General features: G+C 37.8%; 3 protein-coding genes across 4 annotated transcripts in view; 2 read left to right on the top strand and 1 right to left on the bottom strand.

The window, feature by feature from the left end:
* Nucleotides 1-1,459: 1,459 nt before the first annotated feature.
* Nucleotides 1,460-6,682, bottom strand: LOC306851814 (guided entry of tail-anchored proteins factor 1-like). The gene is made up of 5 exons (XM_079388261.1): nucleotides 6,273-6,682; nucleotides 5,521-5,686; nucleotides 2,341-2,408; nucleotides 2,095-2,209; nucleotides 1,460-1,949 (listed from the first exon to the last, which is right to left on the bottom strand). The coding sequence occupies exons 1-5, from the start codon at nucleotides 6,360-6,362 to the stop codon at nucleotides 1,876-1,878; spliced, it is 513 nt and encodes a 170-aa protein (XP_079244387.1). The 5' UTR covers nucleotides 6,363-6,682; the 3' UTR covers nucleotides 1,460-1,875.
* LOC306851815 (uncharacterized protein) lies at nucleotides 6,663-9,913 on the top strand. The gene is made up of 6 exons (XM_079388262.1): nucleotides 6,663-6,992; nucleotides 8,082-8,108; nucleotides 8,217-8,246; nucleotides 8,337-8,378; nucleotides 8,468-8,599; nucleotides 8,771-9,913. Exons 1-6 carry the CDS (start codon nucleotides 6,975-6,977, stop codon nucleotides 8,834-8,836), a joined length of 315 nt encoding a protein of 104 aa, XP_079244388.1. The 5' UTR covers nucleotides 6,663-6,974; the 3' UTR covers nucleotides 8,837-9,913.
* Nucleotides 9,914-12,831: 2,918 nt separating this feature from the next.
* LOC306851708 (bromodomain and WD repeat-containing protein 3-like) overlaps nucleotides 12,832-20,337 on the top strand; it is a 28,144-nt gene continuing 20,638 nt past the window's right edge. The window contains exons 1-9 of one of the 2 annotated variants that reach the window (XM_079388145.1): nucleotides 12,832-13,058; nucleotides 13,162-13,220; nucleotides 13,307-13,336; nucleotides 13,537-13,596; nucleotides 14,903-15,053; nucleotides 15,431-15,526; nucleotides 16,338-16,498; nucleotides 16,585-16,806; nucleotides 20,162-20,262. In XM_079388145.1, the coding sequence (XP_079244271.1) occupies nucleotides 13,010-13,058; nucleotides 13,162-13,220; nucleotides 13,307-13,336; nucleotides 13,537-13,596; nucleotides 14,903-15,053; nucleotides 15,431-15,526; nucleotides 16,338-16,498; nucleotides 16,585-16,806; nucleotides 20,162-20,262 (929 nt within the window). In that variant the 5' untranslated portion in view covers nucleotides 12,832-13,009. The remainder of the gene's footprint in view (nucleotides 13,059-13,161; nucleotides 13,221-13,306; nucleotides 13,337-13,536; nucleotides 13,597-14,902; nucleotides 15,054-15,430; nucleotides 15,527-16,337; nucleotides 16,499-16,584; nucleotides 16,807-20,161; nucleotides 20,263-20,337) is intronic. The other variant, XM_079388146.1, reaches the window with a different exon arrangement.

Below are 20,337 nucleotides of genomic sequence, written 5' to 3' on the forward strand. Positions count from 1 at the left end.
CTTGAATGCAATGTAAGTCCAAAGCGTCTGCTAAGTGCATAAATGTAAATAGAGTAAATCGCTATTTGCACTTAATGTAGCATCTATCCCTAAGAAAATATGCTATTTTCACTTAGCGCAAATAGCCACTCCCCACTTCTTATGTTAGTGTTGAAGGAACTTTGATAAACTACTAAATTGTGAATTTGTTGTGACCTAATTACAAGCACCTTTTGGAAATGTAGCATACAGAGACCCAGTTGTCCAATTTTCATGATCTACGTAATTAAGACAACCATTAATGCACCTGCCAAGTGTGTAGCCTAATTAAATCAAAGGCTTTGAAGTATTCCCATTCATGCCTCAAGGTAGCGCTGTATTGCAGGGCATTTTTATTGCACAGTACATATTTTTAAACGGTATTAATATTACTGATAAAATAGTCTGGCAATATTTTACAGAAGCAAATTCTGCAGTGAATTTGGTTTGATGCCATGCTTTTGTTTTTTGTAATTGTTGGCTTTTTACCAGTCAGACCACTGAAGGGTGACAGGACATACAGGGAACTGAAGATAGATAGGACAATGGGATACAGTCATACAACAAGCCAGTCAAGACTGTGTGCCATTATATGCTTATGTGCCAAGAGTCAGTTCTTGGTGACAGATTCAAAATGTTGAGATAAAAAGTAATTGCTTTTTTTTTTTTTTACAATGACACATTTTAAACTAAATACAGTGTAAAGAATATCTAAATTTCTGCGATGAATACACATACATTGTGTCAGTAATACTTTTCGAAATGTTATTTACGAGTGATCATTGACAGGGAAAGTTAGAAAATGTCTGTTGCTATACCAAGAATCCAGCAAAGATCACCGTTAGAACACATCGGGCACACCTGAAAGAGGTGAGAACAAACCCAAGGAAAATATTCTGTGAACAATTGAGAAAACTTGAAAGTCTTTTAGCAAAAAGACAAAAAAGGGGCACTGTAAACTAACACTAAAACTTCTTCCCAACTATGAAGAATGGTGGAAGGACCATCATGGTTTTGCTGCCTCGGGCCCTGGACACTTTACAGTCATCGAAGGAACAATTCATTCAAAAGTACATCAAGACATTTTGCAGAATTTCAGGACAGCAGTTCATTACTTCAAGATGGGCAACGCAACAAGACAGTGACCCAAAGCACAAAAGTAAATCAAATAAAGGAAAAATGTGTTTATCTGTCCTGACCTTAAACCTATTGAGATGTGTCATAACTTAAAAAACATTTGTGCCATCATAGCAGTCCACAAATAGTGATAAACTGAAACTGAAAAATTGGTCCAGAAAACCTTTTTTTTGGAGGCTTTGCTGTTAAAAGGAGCATCTACAAGTTATTGAATTCAAGGCACTTACTTTCTCCAGCCTGCACTGTGAATTATTACTCAACATTCAATGAAAATGTAGAAAAAATGCAGAAGTCCAGACATTTTCAAAGGGTTCACAAACTTATGTTTATTAATGCACAGTAAATAAATACATTTGTAACACTGACAAAAAAAATACAATTATGGTACAAGCAATAAATACACAATCTTCTGCTGCTTTGCTTGAAATTGTTTCACAATTTGTTAGGAATGTTTAAATGTCAGCATTTACTAACTAAATGCAAATAAAACCTTTAAATGTATTAAACAAGAATTTGTAATCAATGAAAGCTAAAATAACTTTACTACAGACTTAAATCACTGAACGGAATGGCGAATGGCATTTAAAAAAATAGACCAATCAGTTTGGACCATTCATGAACAAAACGTAGAAAACATAGACTTGTTTTTTAGCAAGAGCATTGAAACAAACCTGTAAAAATTCAGTGACTGCTTATTCATGTCGATATCGCGCTGTTAGATTAACTGACAGCATGTAGAATGATGGCCACAACCTTGTTGCAGACAACTAGCCAGCATGTGATTCCAACACCACCTGAGATGAAGAAACAAACACACTTTAAACTCCACGTAATTATATTTATTTCATCCAGACGGCTGGATTTTTTTAGATTTTTTTAAATCAATTTATCCCACCATTCAAAAGTGGCCATAGAATAACACTGGTGACTTGGACATACCTGCAATCCCAGAAGGAAAGGCTACTAGTCTCTCCAGTGGAGCAATCCATTTACTGGGCACCACTGTGACCGGGTCTGCATAATACTTCAATATGAGCGAGATCATGAGGGCCGCCTAACAACAGACAGCAGAAAACAGAACAAAGTGCCATTAGGAGAGAAAATGAACAAATGATACATACAGACAGACACATGACTCTTACATCAATCATATCAATACGCAAATTAAAAATGTTCTTCACCCACCTGAAGAATGTAGAATACAATATTTACAATCCATTTAATTTTTGCCTGCTGCGCAGTTCTTGATTTGACTGTAAAAAAAGACAGACAGACAAAAGAATATAACCAAAATTTCTGTCAAGTCATTTCCTTAAAAAAGGCTTCTTCAAATCCAGCCCCGGAGAATAGCGGTTTCCATCCACCTATTTTTATGCGCATTTTGGAATATCGCATAAAACTAATTCTGGATGGAAACACTAAGATGCACATAAATTTAAAAATTAAAAACTTATGCACATATTTGAGAAGGATACACTTTTTATCCGATAAGAAAAAAATGTGCATAAACTACGATGGAAACCGAATAAATTCCTCCATGCGCATGTGACTTTGCGCTATGAGACAGGATAACTTGACTAGCAGCGGACCGATCTTGTTCACGGTCATTCTTTTATGGTCATTCTGAAAAGCCTGAGAAAAATCTGTCGTCAAAGTATTTCTGTATAATTGTCCTACACGACTGCGTTGCCAAACAGCAGCATCCACCGCCGAAAACAATGACCGACCGCATTTATTGTGTTTCATCTGCTCACTCTGAGGCACAAGTCATTTATTTAGTGCTACGGTTTACCAGGAAGTGTCCATTTTGTTCTCTTGGACTCATTGGATGGAAACGGTGCTTTAGTTTTTATGCGATATTCTAGTTTTGCGCATAAGTTTAATTTGCATCTTTGGATGGAAACATAACGAGTGCCCTCCAGAGTTTAGCTCACCTAACCCTGTACCAATCATTTTCTAGTAGCCCTGAAGAACCTCGTTATCTTGCTCAGGTGTTTGATTAATAATGGAGCTAAACTCTGCAGGGCAATGACACTCCAGGGCCAGATTTGAGGAACCGTGCTTTAAAACAAATAATTTATTCCTGTCCCAATCCTGTTCCTGTAGAACTACCTTCCAGCAGATTTCAGTTCCAACACAGCGGTCTGTTATTAGCAAGTGCTCCTGAAGATCTTCATCAGCTGTGTTTGATCAGGGCTGGAGCTGAACTTTGCAGAAAGGTAGCTCTCTACAGGAACCAAGACTGGACATCCCTGATGTACATGAATGAGATTAGAGATAAAGACAAGAGGATGATTTTCAGGTTTTCATAATTGAATGTACATTTTCTTCGGTTCCTTAGTGCACAAGAGAGGTATAAATTACATTTCAGCTACATTTTCATCCTTTTGGAAGTCAACAGTGTGAACCACTCAATGTTTATTCAACTGAGAGATCACTCATGGATTAAAATCACTCTAGTTTCGCTCCAACCCTAATCAAACACATCTGAACAAGTTAATCAAGGTCTTTAGGGTCACTAGAAAGTTACAGGCAGGTGAGTTTGATCAAGGTTGGAGCTAAACTCCAATGGATCTCGCAGGCCAGAGTTGAGAGTCCCTCAACTATACTATGGATGCCGTATCTAATATAAAACTCTTTCCCCCAGTTTCACATACAAGGCTTAAGCCTAATCCTAGACTAAAATGTAAGTCTTGGCTGTTTCAGCTGAAATAAACTTGCGCTGACTGATCTTAAAATATATCAGTGCCTTTGTTTTGTCTCAGGATGCACACCAGCAATGTTTTTTTCTAAGCATGTTTATAAAAATGTACTTAAATGCCCTAATTGAGCTATGGCCTAATCTTGTTTTAGTCTAAGCCATGTCTGTGAAACCGGGCTTTTAAGGGTTAGTTCACCCAAAAATGAACATTCTGTCATCTTTTACTCACCCAAACCCATAAGACTTCTATTCATCTTCAAAACACAAATGAAGATAGTTTTAATGCAACCTGGGAGATTTATGAAAATCCATCACACCAAAATGTTGATGTCTCAAAAAATTCATACAGATATTGAACAATAAATCCATATGAATTAGGGTTTAATCTGAGTCATTGAACTATGATTTATCTATATCAATTACTTCAAAACATTAAAAAATATTTTACATTTGAATACTGCAATAGCAATATTTTGTATTCAGTTAATTGTTCTATTTTAACAATAATAGTGCAGCCCTACAAACAAGCACAGCAAACCTAGAATTTTTTTTAATCATAATTTTTCAAAAAAAAAAAAAAAAAGATTAGATTTTTTTTCACCATAAATCACGCAGCTCTAGTATAAAGTGATCATGTCTCTTCAGAAGACTAAACACGATTATCTTTTGTTTGAATTCTTATGTGCAACAGCTATGCTAATTATTCTCCATTTGCTTGTGTTTTTTTCCATAGCGTACCCATCCAAACATAACAGTTGTTAATGAGAGTTGGCGCCAGCCCCCGCGAGGACCTCAGATGACGCCAACTCTGAATCATCATAAAAACTGCCCTTATATTGTAATCATGATCACATCACATATTAATTGCTTTAATGTGTTCACTGTTTCTGCTTAAAAGAACATGTGACATTAACTAACTGCATGGTTTGTATAATCTTAGAACTGTACATTTATACCATATGGACATTACGTCTCTGAAAACACTTCACTCTTAATTGCAGAAACATTCATTTTACGTGATCCTGCCTTGAAACGGTATGCATTGTGAAAAGTGCTATACAAATAAACGTGAAGTGGACCACTCGATTATATGGATTATTTTAACTATTTTAACGCATGGACAGAATCTCTCAGGTTTAAAGTATCTTCCTTTGTGTTTATAAAAGATGAACCAAAGCCTTATGTGTTTGGAACGACATGAGGGTGAGTAAATGATGACAGAATTTTTGGGTGAACTATCCCTTTAACAAGTTATATCTATGCTATTCTCCAATAACATGAAGGACAGCAACAGGCAGCAGCCAAGCCATTTGTCTTCCTTCATGAATGCTGAAGCCGTTATCTGAAACCCACCTGCCATTTTCCACACTTGGCCTGAGACGTTGAATTCTCCAGTGCAAAGTGAAGAAACTTTTGGTTTCTCAGTACTTCTCGCCCCACTATAAAGTGGACAAAGGCAATTTATATGCTTCCAGTGAGGTGTGCTGGTGACTGTAATATCTTAACACTTGCCCACTGCTTCTTGTTTTCAACAGAGAATGTTGTTTGCTATACAATTTGGCTGTTTTGTGGGCTTCTTTCCATATTTTGCCGTCACTTCATCTGGAATACTGCTGCACATGCTTGTAATGCACGACATACCCCTATAAGAAAAGCCTTTTTACCAAGTGTCTTCAGTTTATCGGTCATCTTGTTGATCCTGCGTTCCAGTCTAGCGTATCTGGCGAACTCGTCCATCATATTGACGGTGGACAGCTCCATCTTCATGTTTTGGATCTCCGTCCTCATCTCCATCTCCTGATCAGCATCCTTCTGGAAGATCTTTGACAGCTGTGAGAAAAAACACACAAGATCTTAATGCACAGCTGCTCATTCATTTTACTCAAAGCTTTTACACTGACTACTACCAAAAAAGACAATCAAAGGGTGATGTTAAAGGCGGCAAAACATTACTTTTGTCAAATAAAGTTTGGGTTGCAAGTGCACACTTTTCTCCAATGTATCCATTAGTAAGCATACTCTGGATGCCATCATTACAACTTATAATAACATACATTTAACTAATCAGACATTAGCAAGTTTTGCAGAAGGGGCTATGATATAAGATGGTACCACTTACGTGAAAAGGCTTAGTATATATAAATAAATAATCCTTCAGTACCATGGTACTGTCATCTGATACCATGAAAGAAGTGTTGGTTTATCAAAATATTCCCAGCCCACATTAACTGTTCGCTAGTTGTGTTTCTGAATGAATCTGACTTAGTTTACACAAGACATGGTGGTAGTTAAACCGAGCAGCTCTGGTTTGCTGAGGCAGACATGCTTTCACTGAACATTTATGGCATTATGTACGTTTGAAATTATATCTATGTGTGCTTAAGCGTCCCTAAAACTCTTTTGAATCAGTACTTACAAATGAAGAAATAGACGGCAGCCATGTTTTGACGAGGTTGCACAGAAACACAGAGCTTAGTACAAGAAACCAGTTAAATCCGGCAGCCATCTTCTTTTGATCAGCCTGACCCTCCCCCAATAATACAAACACACTTTCCAACCGGTTCCTCGCCTTAAATGTTTAAAGTATACGTATATTATCTAAAATAACACCGTGACAGTCAAATATCCGAAAAGGAAATGTTTATAAGACATCGAGTTTGTTTTGTTTTTCTTTACTAAACGGCGTGTTTCTTTAAATACATTCAAATAATCAGAATATATAACCAATGCGAATAACACTAAATATATATTTGCATGTTTACAGGAACAACAAATGCAGAAAGTGGCGCCTAAAGTACATCCAAGCAAATCTGTGATTGACATCTCAACTTATCCACTCAGGTACTTTGCTTTGGTTTGAAATATGGTTGCCAAGACGTTTCAGCCAATCACCGCTGAGAAGGGGCGGGGCGTAGATCGCATCACGTTAGTGCTATAATGAAAAGAATATAGAAAGGGGAGATCCAATCCGGTTTCAGCTAGTTTCTGTTCCGATTGAACATTAATGCTTGCTTCAGTGTGTCCTAGACCTGGTTTTTACACTTTACTTATCAGTGCGTAAGCTATTTTAATTTATTTCCTTTTTTTTGTCGTGAAAGCATACAAGCTTTAAGCAGCCATGCCTAAAAGGAGCAAAGTAAGTAGAAATATTGTCTATTTTATTCTCTTTTATAGCATGGTTTTAATAGCATGCAGTAATTAAGTGTGCACGTCTCTAGGACGCTTTATGTGAAGTTATGAGTGTTGACTGCATGTTAATCCGTAATCTAGGGCATGTGGTAGATGGCGCCTTTTTACTTGGAGCTGTGCGATATTCTGTTGACTGGATATATTAAAAAACACACGACACTAAGCGCTTTCTCGACGCTACTCGCATTAAACCCGTGTATATCACAGTAATGATCACACAAAGGGGTGTAACCTCGTTTAGTCGTGTTATTCCTCATGGAGAAGAAGCTTGTCCTGCGAATGTTTTGCTTTTAACCATATAACTTGCATGCGAATCTGTCGAAGTTGTAAGTTTAAAGACGTTGTGGGGTTTTCTTATCCCCTCGAGTAACGTTAACTGTAAATACATGTATAGTTGTGTAGCACTACTCCTCGAGCAGGACACACACACTATAGTCTCCAGTGTCATGGCTGCCTTGCACTAAACACATCCGAAGCCTTATATCCGACTCGGTGTGTGCTTTATAATCATATTTTCATTATTCGGGGTTTTCCTGCGTATCCCGCCTTAATTCTTCACTTGACCTTTGAAACGGACTTTGTAGAGTGGCTTTAAGAAAGTTTTCGCCGACTTTATTCGCGTTTTTATGGATTAAAGGTAATTTATTAGCCTACCGTTTTAATTTCGACTCAAACCTAGTTCGTTATCAACGTTGGATAAAATGAGTCGATGTTTAATGTATTTTCTCGTCGAAAGTGAATGAATTGTGTCTGTGGGGCGGAGCTACTGTTCCCCTCCTCTATGTGAACTACTTAGGGACCAGCGACAATAAGTTAGCTATGCTGCGCGAAGCTAATGTAAATAAATGCACTATTTTATTTTATTTCGCGACAAAATTAACTTCTGCAATTCAGTTGCATGTATAACGGGACCCCTCCCCCATGTTCGCTTTTAGATTACATAATTGCCCCTAACTTGGAGGGGGTGTAGGGGTACAACACCTCCCCCCTCACACATGATCTATGTACACATACTAACAGCTTCTGTTTCCTACAGGCTAACAATGACACTGAAGCAGCTGGGGTAAGTTTGACTCGATTGTTGTCACACAATACGTTTTTGCATGTAATTGTGATACTTAATGCTTGTTTTGTTGCCTTCCCATCTTCTCCTCATCAAATAAACAAACAGCCCAAGAGACGGTCTGAGAGACTTCAAGGTGTAAGTTGGCTTTGTCAGTCCCTCTGAAGTCATATGCTCACCATTACCTTTTAATGGCGCACATAGTTTACGCTGAATTCTTTTTTACAGAAACCCGAAACGCCAAAGTCTGAGCCCAAGCCCAAAGTGAAGGTAAATCGGTTATCAATATAACATGTAATATTATTAATGAAAGTCATCGGAAGTGGCTTAACCATGCATTTTTCTGAAACGTCTAACAGAAGGCACCTGCAAAGGGCAAGAAGGCTAAGGAAGTAGAAAAGGCCAAACCAGAGGAGAAGAAAGAGGATGCAAAGCCAGAGACTGAGTCTGAGGATGAAGCTCCTGCGGAGAACGGAGAGACCACAGCTGAGGTAGCAAGTCATTTTATAATTCTGTTCAGATAATGAATCTAACCAGGTCTTACTTATTTATCTTATTTGGCCCCGTATCTCATTGTAGTCCAGAGTGTTAGGAAAATAAATGTCAGTTAGGGATGCATCTGTGGTTGAAAACCTTTATTTATTGGTTTTGTTTGGTTACAGGGAGACAATGGAGAAGCAGGAGGCGAGGAGGAAAAGGCTGACCAGAAAGAGGGAGCTGCTAAATAACATTAAAACATTTCACAAGAGCTCCCATACCTCTTTTCTTGTACAATACAGAGGAATATTTTTATTGACTATTTTCTAAAAAACAGGTTTTGTAGTAGTTCAATATTAGAAACTCATTTTATAGACAACGATCAAGAGAAAAGCCTTTTCCCGAAAAAGAATTGCAGTCATGAAACAGCTAATGACTTCCTCTTATTGTTGTTGTTATTATTATTATTAATTTTTTTTTTATGACTGATTTGTTTTTAAAAAGGGTGGGGAGTGGAAGAGGTTTCGACAGATCATGTAATATGATCGTGCCATTTTTAACGAAAAAAACCCTGAAATTTCTTAAGTCTTTCAATTGAAACTGGGAGAGTTTGCCTGAGACACTAACATTCCATAGGCAATATGAGGGACACCTGTATTGTATGGGAAGGGGCTTCTGTAAGAAAATGCTTTGTTTTATTGTTTCTGGGGGGTTGGGCTTGATTGTAAACCGTATGAATTGAACCCTCTTTATTCAAACTGTTTTATGAATCAAGAGCTTTGATTAATGATCCTGCTCACTAGTACTGGAACACTCATCGGATGTGTGATTTTACATTTGTCTTTGTGTGGTGATAGCATTGCAATAACGTTGTATAGCTGCTGTGAAAAGGTTTTCATAATTTCTATATGCAGTATGTGATGGTACTTTAAGAGGACGAAAAATTGAATTGTGTGTGTTAGCAAAGCTAATAACAGCTGTGTTACAGTGTTAAACATGCAGGTCGTAGCTGACGTTATACGAAAATTACTGTAATTTCATTCATGTGAACATGCCAGCAGTAGCTATATCATGCAAGGTTTTAGGTTAAAAGTACACGTGTACAGTTTCTTTTTTTTATGTAGCTGTATCTGTAATGATTGGTATGACATACCAATAAAATGGTTGTAATTCCACCTTCATATTTTGCCGTTCTGTTTTCCTTTCTATGATTAAAAAGAACAGTAGATAAGATATAAAATTCCGAATGGAAGCGATTGCTACAATTAATGCTTCATTGACAATGCTGATATGTGAAGGACATTAAATAAAATCATAATGTGCTTGACAATGTGTGTGTGTGTGATTCACAAGTTTGGGATCAGTAAGATTTTTAAAGAAGCTGTCTATATTAATATAATTAAAAATGTAATGTATTCCTGTGATGCAAAGCTGACTCAGCCATTACTCCAGTCTTCAGTGTCACATGATCCTTCAGAAATCATTCTAATATACTGATTTATAATCAATGTTGGAAACCGCTTGATACATTTTCAGGATTCTTTGATAAATAAAAAGTTATAAAGAACAGCATTTACTTCAAACCGAAATCCTCTTTAACTACACACACAGCTATTCAAAAGTTTGGGGTAATGTTTTTTTTAAATATACTTTTGACCAAGGATGTGTCAAATTGATAAAAAGTGATAATAAAGACAAATTCTTTATGAGAATTACCAAAAGGATTTGCAATTCATTTGTATGGTTTGTGAACCTCATCAAAGTTTCTCTAATAATGTTTCCTGTTGTAAGAATATTGAACATTCAGGCAATCTAAATGGGTTTTAGGGTCTAAATTTCTGGAAGCTTATATTTTAGTGTCCTAACGGTCAGGCTAGATTGTGATCGATAGTCATAAACACTTCCGTTCAATGGTGTTGTAATCATCATGTGACCATTTCTTGGGACTATAGTTGTCAACACTGCACATCATGTACTTCTGTCTTATTATATTCAAACCAGCTCACATTACAATAGAATAATATACTAACAATTTGACTACAGGTTCACTCCAGTTTATTCATTTGCTCTAAAATTAATCTGTACAATCAAGACACATTTAAAATGCCACTAAAATCAAACTGCTCCTCTGAACTACCTCTCTCATACATATTTACAAGCTTGTTTCAAGGTGATTTTAGTGGATGTGTTTTGGTCAGTTTTCCTCAAGTTCACAGGTGTCCTAGCAGAGTTCATCCCAATATCAATGGTCATAGAAAATGTGACTCTGATAACCAGAATGTCTCCAAGTCAGTTTTATTTGAATAGTTTCAATGCAGCTTTATAGAAAATCATTATGTTGATGTTTGTAATATCTTAATATCTGCATGCCATATATTACCCCGGACCACAAAACCAGTCTTAAGTCGCTGGGGTATATTTGTAGCAATAGCCAACAATACACTGTATGGGTCAAAATTATTGAGTTTTCTTTTATGCCAAAAATCATTAGGATATTAAGTAAAGATCATATTCCATGAAGATATTTTGTAAATTTCCTACCGTAAATATATCAGAACTTCATTTTTGATTAGTAATATGCATTGCTAAGAACTTAATTTGGACAACTTTAAAGGCGATTTTCTAATATTTTGATTTTTTGCACCCTCAGATTTTCAAATAGTTGCATCTTGGCCAAATATTGTCCGATCATAACAAACCATACATCAATGGAAAGCTTATTTATTCAAATAATTGACACTTAAGACTGGTTTTGTGGTCCAGAGTCACATATAGTCACGTTTTGAAGATTAAACGATAATATATCATTTACATCTTGCAACGATATAAACAATCATATGTGTCCCTGATCGTATGTGTCCTTGATCGTATGTGTCCCTGATCATAGGCAGAGGCCAGACACATGGATGAACGCCAGAGACATTGAGGACCCCGCCACTTAGACAGCCATCGGAAAAGACCACTGGAACCAGCTGAGCCCATTCAATCTGACTTGCTGCAGTTTGGAACTGAACTGCTGGTTTGTTTGGCCAGAGGAGAATTGGCCCCCCGACTGAACCTGGTTTCTCCCAAGGTTTTTTCTCCATTCTGTCACCGATGGAGTTTTGGTTCCTTGCCGCTGTCGCCTCTGGCTTGCTTAGTTGGGGACGCTTCATTTCCAGCGATATCGTCGACCTGAATGCAAAGACACTATTTAAACTTATTGACACATTATTTTCCTTTTTTGATATTGTGCAGTGCTTTGACACAATTTGCATTGTAAAAAGCGCTATATAAATAAAGGTGACTTGACTTGACAATCAGGCAGATTTACATAAGTAAAGTGTGGACATAATTATATAAGTATAAAAAGCTGTTTTATTTACATTTTAATTTAAACCCCACCAACCTTATTTTGTTTAACTTTGGTTAACTTGTTTAGCAAGAAATGTATGCTTTCTGGTGCTAACTCTTTTAAAACACTTCTTTTATTATTATTTTAAATGAAAAAGCATACATTTTAAGTGTCTGGATACTTTTTGGGGGCCACTGTAACTGCTTCAGTATTTAAAGAGGAAAAAACGACACTTTGGGATAAAAAAGAATTCGGTAACACTTGTTAACTATTAACTAAGACTTTTCTCTAAATAAATTCCTAATTTGCTGCTTATTAATAGTTAGTGAGGCAGTTGTTAAGTTCAGGTATTGGGTAGGATTAGGGATGTAGAATAAGGCTTAATTACTACTAATAAATGGCTAATATTCTAGTAATATGAATGCTAATAAGCAACTAGTTAAGAGACCCTAAAATAAAGTGTTACCAAGAATTCTTCATTCACAAGTACATTTACAGAATAGTTTTTTATCACAGGACTTGTGCTGTCTGTCAGTGGACATATTTGTGTAAATCCAGTTAATTTAGCGTAATACACATCACGAAATCCCACGTGCGTGTTATACTAAGTAGTGGAGGTGAATATTAGTTGCTTGGACGTCTTTAAATATTCAGACTGTCTCGTTCTCAGACTGTTTTATAGACAAAAGATGAGCTTCTACTGTCGCCATTAAGTGTGACGTCACGAAGCAGCCGTTCGAACAGAACGCGTTTTTTATTGTTATTCGAGGAACGCTTCGCATGGAACACCGCGAGAAACGTTCGATTTACATCGAAGACTCGAACGATTCATGTTTAGACTTTTAAATCTCCGCGTGACTTCTGTTTTGCTGAAGAAGACGAGGAGTTGTACCCCCTCCCCCTGTTTCCGGTGCTCAGGCGGAAGTAGCTGTGAGCTCAGGCCTCATACTTCCAATGGCGACCGAAAACTGGCCGAACAGAAAGCGGGAGCAATCGTGGAGGGGCACGAAGCGTTCAGTCGACATTAAATAATTATATAATTTACCAACTACACATAAAGTTCGTCTCCAAACACCGTATTCTTTGAGCTATGGCCGACACTGCAGCCAGAAATGGGAGTATTTCGCCCCTCGAATCAGGTAAGACTCAAAAAGTAACATTAGTCAATATTATTAAGAGGTACTTTTCTAATTCCGTCATGTTTAATGAAATCCTATCGGATGTGGTGGTGTCTCCTCGCAGAGTTATATTACTTGATCTCGCGGTATTTGAGCACGGGGCCGTGTCGGAAAGCGGCGGAGGTGAGTTTATTCATCGAGACTTTAATAAGAGTATTGTGTTTAAATGCTGCGGGCACTGAAACAGAGCTCTTTCTCATCTGTTGCAGGCTCTTGTGTGTGAGCTGGAGGAAAATCAGGTGTGTTGCTCGATTTCTTCGTCTTTATGTCCTTCAGGGTGTATGGGTCCCTCTTGGATTGAAACATGGGTTTGGCAGAAGACTACTTCGCATTATCGCTTGTCTTGAACTTCTTTACATTTTCCGTTGTTTTTATTAACTTGGCGTCCGTCGATTTCCTTTCGACCTCATTAACCCGGCTTATTTTGTTTGTTTGATAGCTCCTTCCACGACGGCTGGATTGGGAAGGAGCTGAACACCCGCGATCTTATGAAGATTTGGTAAGTGTTTTGATTTTGTTTCTGGAGCATGTTTAATTCTCACACGTGTTCATTTTGTGACCGATGTAAGATCGGCTTCAAATGACAGGCATCTGATTTTGTTCCCTTTTCGATTGGTTAAATTAGCGTAATATATTTGATCAGTTAGTTTTGTACGGCGTTATTATTATGAGCAGTTCTTTGGGGGCTCTGTGTTTTGACTGCTTCCCCAGTATTTAGTGCTGTATTGCAGTTAGGGTGTGGCCTCGTCGGGTTGTGGCTACGTCAGGATGTTGAACCGTCCAATCAGATTTCAGGACTCGCCGTCGGCTTTTTATTTTGCATGTGACCTGCGCTCTGATTGGCCGATAAAGGGACTCTATTTACATAAACTCCTTGCCCTCAGCCACATGAGACGGGCTTTTATTTATGTTTTCCTGAAGGGTCGCGACCGCGGTCGGTTATCTTATGGGTGTATTAAGTGTGTAAATATTCCCGATTTAACAAGACAACTACTTAAATTCTGCATTTAGTTGTTGGCTTGGTTATAAACACATTTAGAGAAAGCTAGACATCAGAATGTTATTACTTGGGCATGCCGTGAAATACATTATTAACAGCAAGGCAAGGTAGATCATGTCTATTTGAACCGTGTCTTATACACAGAGACACTGTCAGGTTAGAATAGAAAAGGGTCCTGGCCAAACTGTTGCTATAAAATTAGAAGCACATAATTCCTAGAATATCATATGTGACCCTGGACCACAAAACCAGCCATAAGGGTCTATTTTTTTAAATTGTGATTTATACATTATCTGAAAGATGAATAAATAAGCTTTCCATTGATGTATGGTTTGATATTTGGCCGAGATACAACTATTTGAACATCTGAGGGTGCAAAAAAATCAAAATATTGAGAAAATCGCCTTTAAAGTTGTCTAAATGAAGTTCTTAGCAATGCATATTACTAATAAAAAATGAAGTTTTAATATATTTACAGTAGGAAATTTACAAAATATCTCCATGGAACATGATCTTTACTTAATGTCCTAATGATTTTTGGCATAAAAGAATAATTGATCATTTTGACCCATATTGTTGACTATTGCTACAAATATACCCCAGCGACCTAAGACTGGTTTTGTGGTCCGGGGTCTAAACATTTGTACTCATGGAAACTACTAAAGTGGTCAAACTTGTTCATTAGAAAGGGGTGTCCCAAAACTTTTGGTGTACATACAGATTTATTTATTGTATTTTTTTTATTTATTTTAATTTTGGTAATTCATGACATAACGAAAGTAAAGGATCCTTAATTCTTTGTTAGGTCGCTGCCAACAGACATATTGCACCAGACCACTTGTTGCAGATATGCAAGCAGATTGGTCCGATTCTGGACCGAGAGGCTCCGTCTGGTGTGCCAGGAGTCCACTCTCTACTCGGGGCCGGGAAACACTCTTTACTGCGAACGTCTAAAGGTGAGAGAAGGCAGGAGCTTTCAACCCCTTCTGCCTTGGTGTGTTTGTCAACTTTGTCATTTACTCCATGTGTAAATGGCTCTTCTAGTACATCCGTTTAGCTGTGCATTTACTGAATGAGCACTGTGCTGCGTCCGAACTGATTGCACTGTTTTTTATGTATAATCATTTTTATTCTGAACAGTTTTAATTCATTTTAAATCATTTTAGCATTTTTAAATTCCTTGTTTTTATTGTTGTGGTTATTATTATATTTTCTTTCATGATTATTTTAAATCCTTTTATATGTAAAGCACTTTGAATTACAATTGGGTATGAAATGTGCTAAATACAGTACATAAACTTGCCGACTGTCTGCATTCTCTCGACATCTCTAGACTGCGGCAATAGCAGATGGAAAGCCTCCACGTTCGCGGCCCTTCATAGAGGGAGACCACCTGAGAGGCCTTTAAGCTGCAGGGATGCCAATATTGGTAAATACCTTCAGTTTGCTGTGTCAGAGCTCAACGATGAGGATTTTTAGTTCTCTTTTTTTATTTTTTCTGTCTTGGCTACATTTGAACTGGCTCATAAAAAAAAGAAATCGGCAATCTTTGTATTTTTTTTTTTTTAAGTTGACATGAAACGGTAGTGTTGATCATCAATATGCAGCAATACCTAAATTATAGCGTTATAGTGTAACTACATAGAGGACACATTAGACATGATATCTCATGGCTCACCTTCTGTGCATCAACACAGCACAGAAGCACATGGAGATCCAAAGTACTTGAAATTAAATGATCAAATTAGGGCGGTGAATTTACATTTATTACTAAATTAATTGTTTTTCAGTCAATCACAATTAATTGCATCTGAAATTAAAATTGTAATCATAAATATACCCATATAAGCAAAGTGTATTTAATCTTTAAATTTTTAATTTGAAGAAAAAAGTAGTTAGAGCCAATTTGAAAGACAATTTGTAACATTCAGTAGTCTGATCGTTTACAGTTGAAACCTAACTTCTCTAATGTTTAACTACTTTAGAACACGATGGTTGTCATAAGCTTTCAATTCTTGAACAGTGGAAGGATGATGCTTTAATTGCATCCATTGAATGCATCGTGTCTTATGCCATGAATGTTGATGTAAGATGATAAACTTTCCACAGCATGACTTTCCTCTCACTCAGGCTCCTAGCCGTCCCTGATCCCTGTTGAATGCATTTCGACTTCTGTCCTGGTAAACAGAGAAATGAAATGTTGAGTGATTTTTGAGTGGATTTCCTCTCTGTGGTTGTAGCGGAGGTGTGCCGAGGCAGAGAGCTCACAGGAGCTCAGCGCTTCAGCTCGATCAACCCTGTCAGCAATTATCAGCACATGAAGATGCACAGGAGGATCCTGGGACATCTCTCTGCCGTGTACTGTATAGCCTTTGATCGAACAGGTTCCAGGATTTTTACGGTGAGCATCAGTAGTCTTTTGGAGTGCCTTCAGACTCGGCTCTTTGTCTGTCTAACCCTTGACCCTGTTCATTTCCTGACCCTCAGGGTTCCGACGATGCCTTGGTGAAGATCTGGTCCTCTTTTGACGGAAGGCTTCACTCTACTCTCAGAGGACATTATGCTGAGATATCAGATCTAGCGGTGAACTTTGAGAATACCCTTATTGCGGCCGGGAGCTGCGACAAAACCATTCGAGTCTGGTGCCTTCGTACTTGTGCCCCAGTGGCGGTCCTGCTGGGCCACAGTGGGTCTATTACCTCTTTACAGGTAAGAGTGCTGTATTACTTGTGTCCTTTTCATGTTTTTATTTACACTAAATCAATGTTGGAGCTTGGCAAGTGAATTTACCAGCATTTTAAATCTTACTGACCATGAAATAGTATTTGTAATTTAATTTTATAAAAAAATATATATTTTAATACGGTTTTTGACAAACATGTTAAGACATGCGTAATGTTACAATATTTTTCGTCTGGGGGAAAAAAAATCAGTTTCCACAAAAATATCAAGCAGCAAAAACAGTTTTCAACATTAAAGGGGTCATATGATGCGATTTCATGTCAACATAGTGTTACACCAAATACACAAAATAATGATCTTTAAAAAAAAAAGCATCATATGATCCCTTTAATTATATAAAAAAAATGTATTCTTTATAATTGAGCACCAATTGTTAATGCTAACTTCTACTGACGATTTACTCTCCTAAGTCAGTTGTTAAGATTTTTGAAACGATCTGCTTGGGGTGTAACGGTACACAAACATTACGGTTCGGTACGTACCTCGGTTTTGACGTCACGCTTTGGTATGGTTTTGCTACAGCAGGAGGAAAAAATACTAACCATTTATTTACTTATTCATTTATTTTTTACATTTGTTTTTAAATTAAACAGTTTTACTGAACAAATTTCTCTTTCTTTAAATGCATTCAATTAAAATATTTTTTTCATTAAATTTACCTCATAAAAAAAAATCTATAAGGCTAAAACTCTACCTCCGCTCATACACCTCCACAAATGTGGCTTTTTGAAAGTGAGAAAGTGAAAGTGACGTGACATACAGCAAAGTATGGTGATACTCTGAATTCGTGCTCTGCATTTATCCCATCCAACGTGCACACACACAGCAGTGAACACACACACACCGTGAACACACACCCGGAGCAGTGGGCAGCCATTTATGCTGCGGCGCCCGGGGAGCAGTTGGGGGTTCGGTGCCTTGCTCAAGGGCACCTCAGTCGTGGTATTGAGGGTGGAGAGAGTGCTGTACATTCACTCCCCCCACCTACAATCCCTGCTGGCCCAAGACTCAAACCCGCAACCTTTGGATTACGAGTCCGACTCTCTAACCATTAGGCCACGACTTTTGTTAATGACTGTCCTCCTACAGGATTTAACACGGAGTAACAGCTCACTACCAGTTACAAAAGACACTGTAAATGTCATCAATTAATTTCTTAAATTATGGTTTGACTGTTCTGGCCCACCATCTAGTGGTGCAATTTCTTTTTTTTGGCCCGATGCCAAACTTACTTGCTGACCCCTGCTATAAGGTTACAATTAACAACAGAGCCCAAACTTGCATTTAATTACCGTATTATTTATTTTTAACTATAAAGTGTAAGTTGCACTCAACACAGTTTTTAAATTAACTGCTAAATTATTGGCTACAATTTCTATTTGTTGTTGAAATATAATCATTTACACAGTGGCTGTCATAACTTGTTTCATAAAAGATTTATTTAAATATACATTAAAAGATTAAGACTAACAGGTAAAGTAAAATATAATGAGTACATAGCTAGTCTAATATTTGGCGAAATGCTCTTCTCTAGACTTCATTTCTCTGGTGAACTGACGAGCTGTGGACACTGATGACTTACCAGAGGTAAATGAAATGCTACGTGACATTTTGTTTACAAGCCGTTTTAATTGCTTCTTTCCGCGAGTAAACACTGACTCTGTGATTAAACGAGGCATGAGATGTTAATTCATGTTTATTTTGCGTTAAAACGAAGTAAAGAGGAAGGGATGATCGCGCTCACCTGTATCGTTTACACAGCGAGCTGTCACGCCTCATCAAAGAACATTTTCGGTACGAATACGTGTACCGTTTCACCCCTACAATCTGCACTAAAACTTCTCTCCTTGGACTTCACAACATAACATGAAGTAGTGGGAACTAATTGTTTTTATTTGTGACCACAATCTCTATATTAAAGGTGGGGTAAGCGTTTTCTGGTAGCCAATGTTGACATTTGAAATCAACAAAACAAACACGCCCCTACCCCAAAAAGGGTCTCGTCCCCATTTTAATAGCTCCGCCCCACACATAGGTATGGCAATGATTAGTTCTGTGAAACAAAGCAAAACCAGTGTTACTCACCTATCGAGAAGAACCAAAGCAACCTCGGTGTCCGATCGCAGGCCTTCCGCTCCTTGAGTTCTCTCCAGCGCTGGAAAGCTGATCCGATATTTACACGGGTCCTACTTCTTGCCTTATCGTAACACCGTGTCTACACCGGACGCGAGCGGCACAAAAAACTATCAAAATACTGTAGAACTGTAGTATAATCAGTAATGCTGTCTACACTGAATGATACGACACGACAAATCCCCAACAGTAAACTGCTGCCGCGTTATATTTATGAGGTATTGACATGTTTTTCAACGCTCACTTTGTCGCGTCCGGTGTAGACGCGGTGTAAGCCTCCTTTTGTTCCGCAGACGTTTTCCTCTCTTGTTTTTTATCCGCCATCTCTTTGTCGTCGCTCGGCTAATGCCCGTCATGTGCACGGAGCACTCTCTCCTCCATATCATGAGTAGACGCGCCCCTTACTGCTTGGCTACAAGTTTGTTTTGGTACTCTGCCCCGACTCGTTTTTTTAAAGCGTTTTTGAAAAAATGCATACCCCACCTTTAATATATAAATATTATAAGGTTATAAATAGTTTTTAACATTCCCAGTGTAGAAGTCCAGTAAATTCCTCCTCTCAGTGTCGTTGCTTTACGTTAGATTTCGTAAAACTAATTTAATCTAACTCCTCTCCTGAAGTGTTTGGGATTATGCAAATGTCATAATAAAGTGGAGGGCTTTCTGTAGTTCCGTCTCCAGTCCAGTTACTGAACAGTGTGATGGGAGGAATCTAGAGGTGAAGTGAATAAAGTGTTACATCCAGACTACAGCATGTATAAGAGTGTAACTGCTGTATTGTTTTTGCTGATGGGTTTGTGGGGGGGAAACGTGGGTATTTTATTTCTCTGCTACAGGTCAATTCACTTTTATGTAAAACGATAGTGTTTTTGGTAGCGTATTAAGGTCCTTGCACGCGGAGTCTGAAATTTTTGTATGCGTATTTTATTTATTTTTATAAAAATGCTTACTACAGAGGCTAAAGCGCATAATTTTTTTTAATGATGGACGAAAGTTTTGGAGGCAGTGTGTAAACATGATTGACACAACGTGAGGTCGTATTTATTTTTTAACGTGTGAAACATCCGTACTCCGTGTGCAATGACCTTTAACGTTAATGTTTACAGTTGTGTCATTTTCATGTGTTTCTATGCTGCTTATACAGGCTTGTTGTTCTAACAGGTATTTCTACTTCCTCTTTCTCTTGTAGTTCTCTCCATTAGTCAAGGGCTCCAAAAGGTACATGGTGTCCACAGGAACTGATGCAACAGTGTGTTTCTGGCAGTGGGATGTGAATTATAACAGTTTCAGGTAAGGGCTCATCATCACGTTAGAATGAAAAGATGAGGAATGGGACTAGTGTGTGTTCATGGTTTGCTTCCTTTA

Source organism: Barbus barbus, assembly GCF_936440315.1.
Source record: "Barbus barbus genome assembly, chromosome: 31".
Classification (NCBI taxonomy): Eukaryota; Metazoa; Chordata; class Actinopteri; order Cypriniformes; family Cyprinidae; genus Barbus; species Barbus barbus.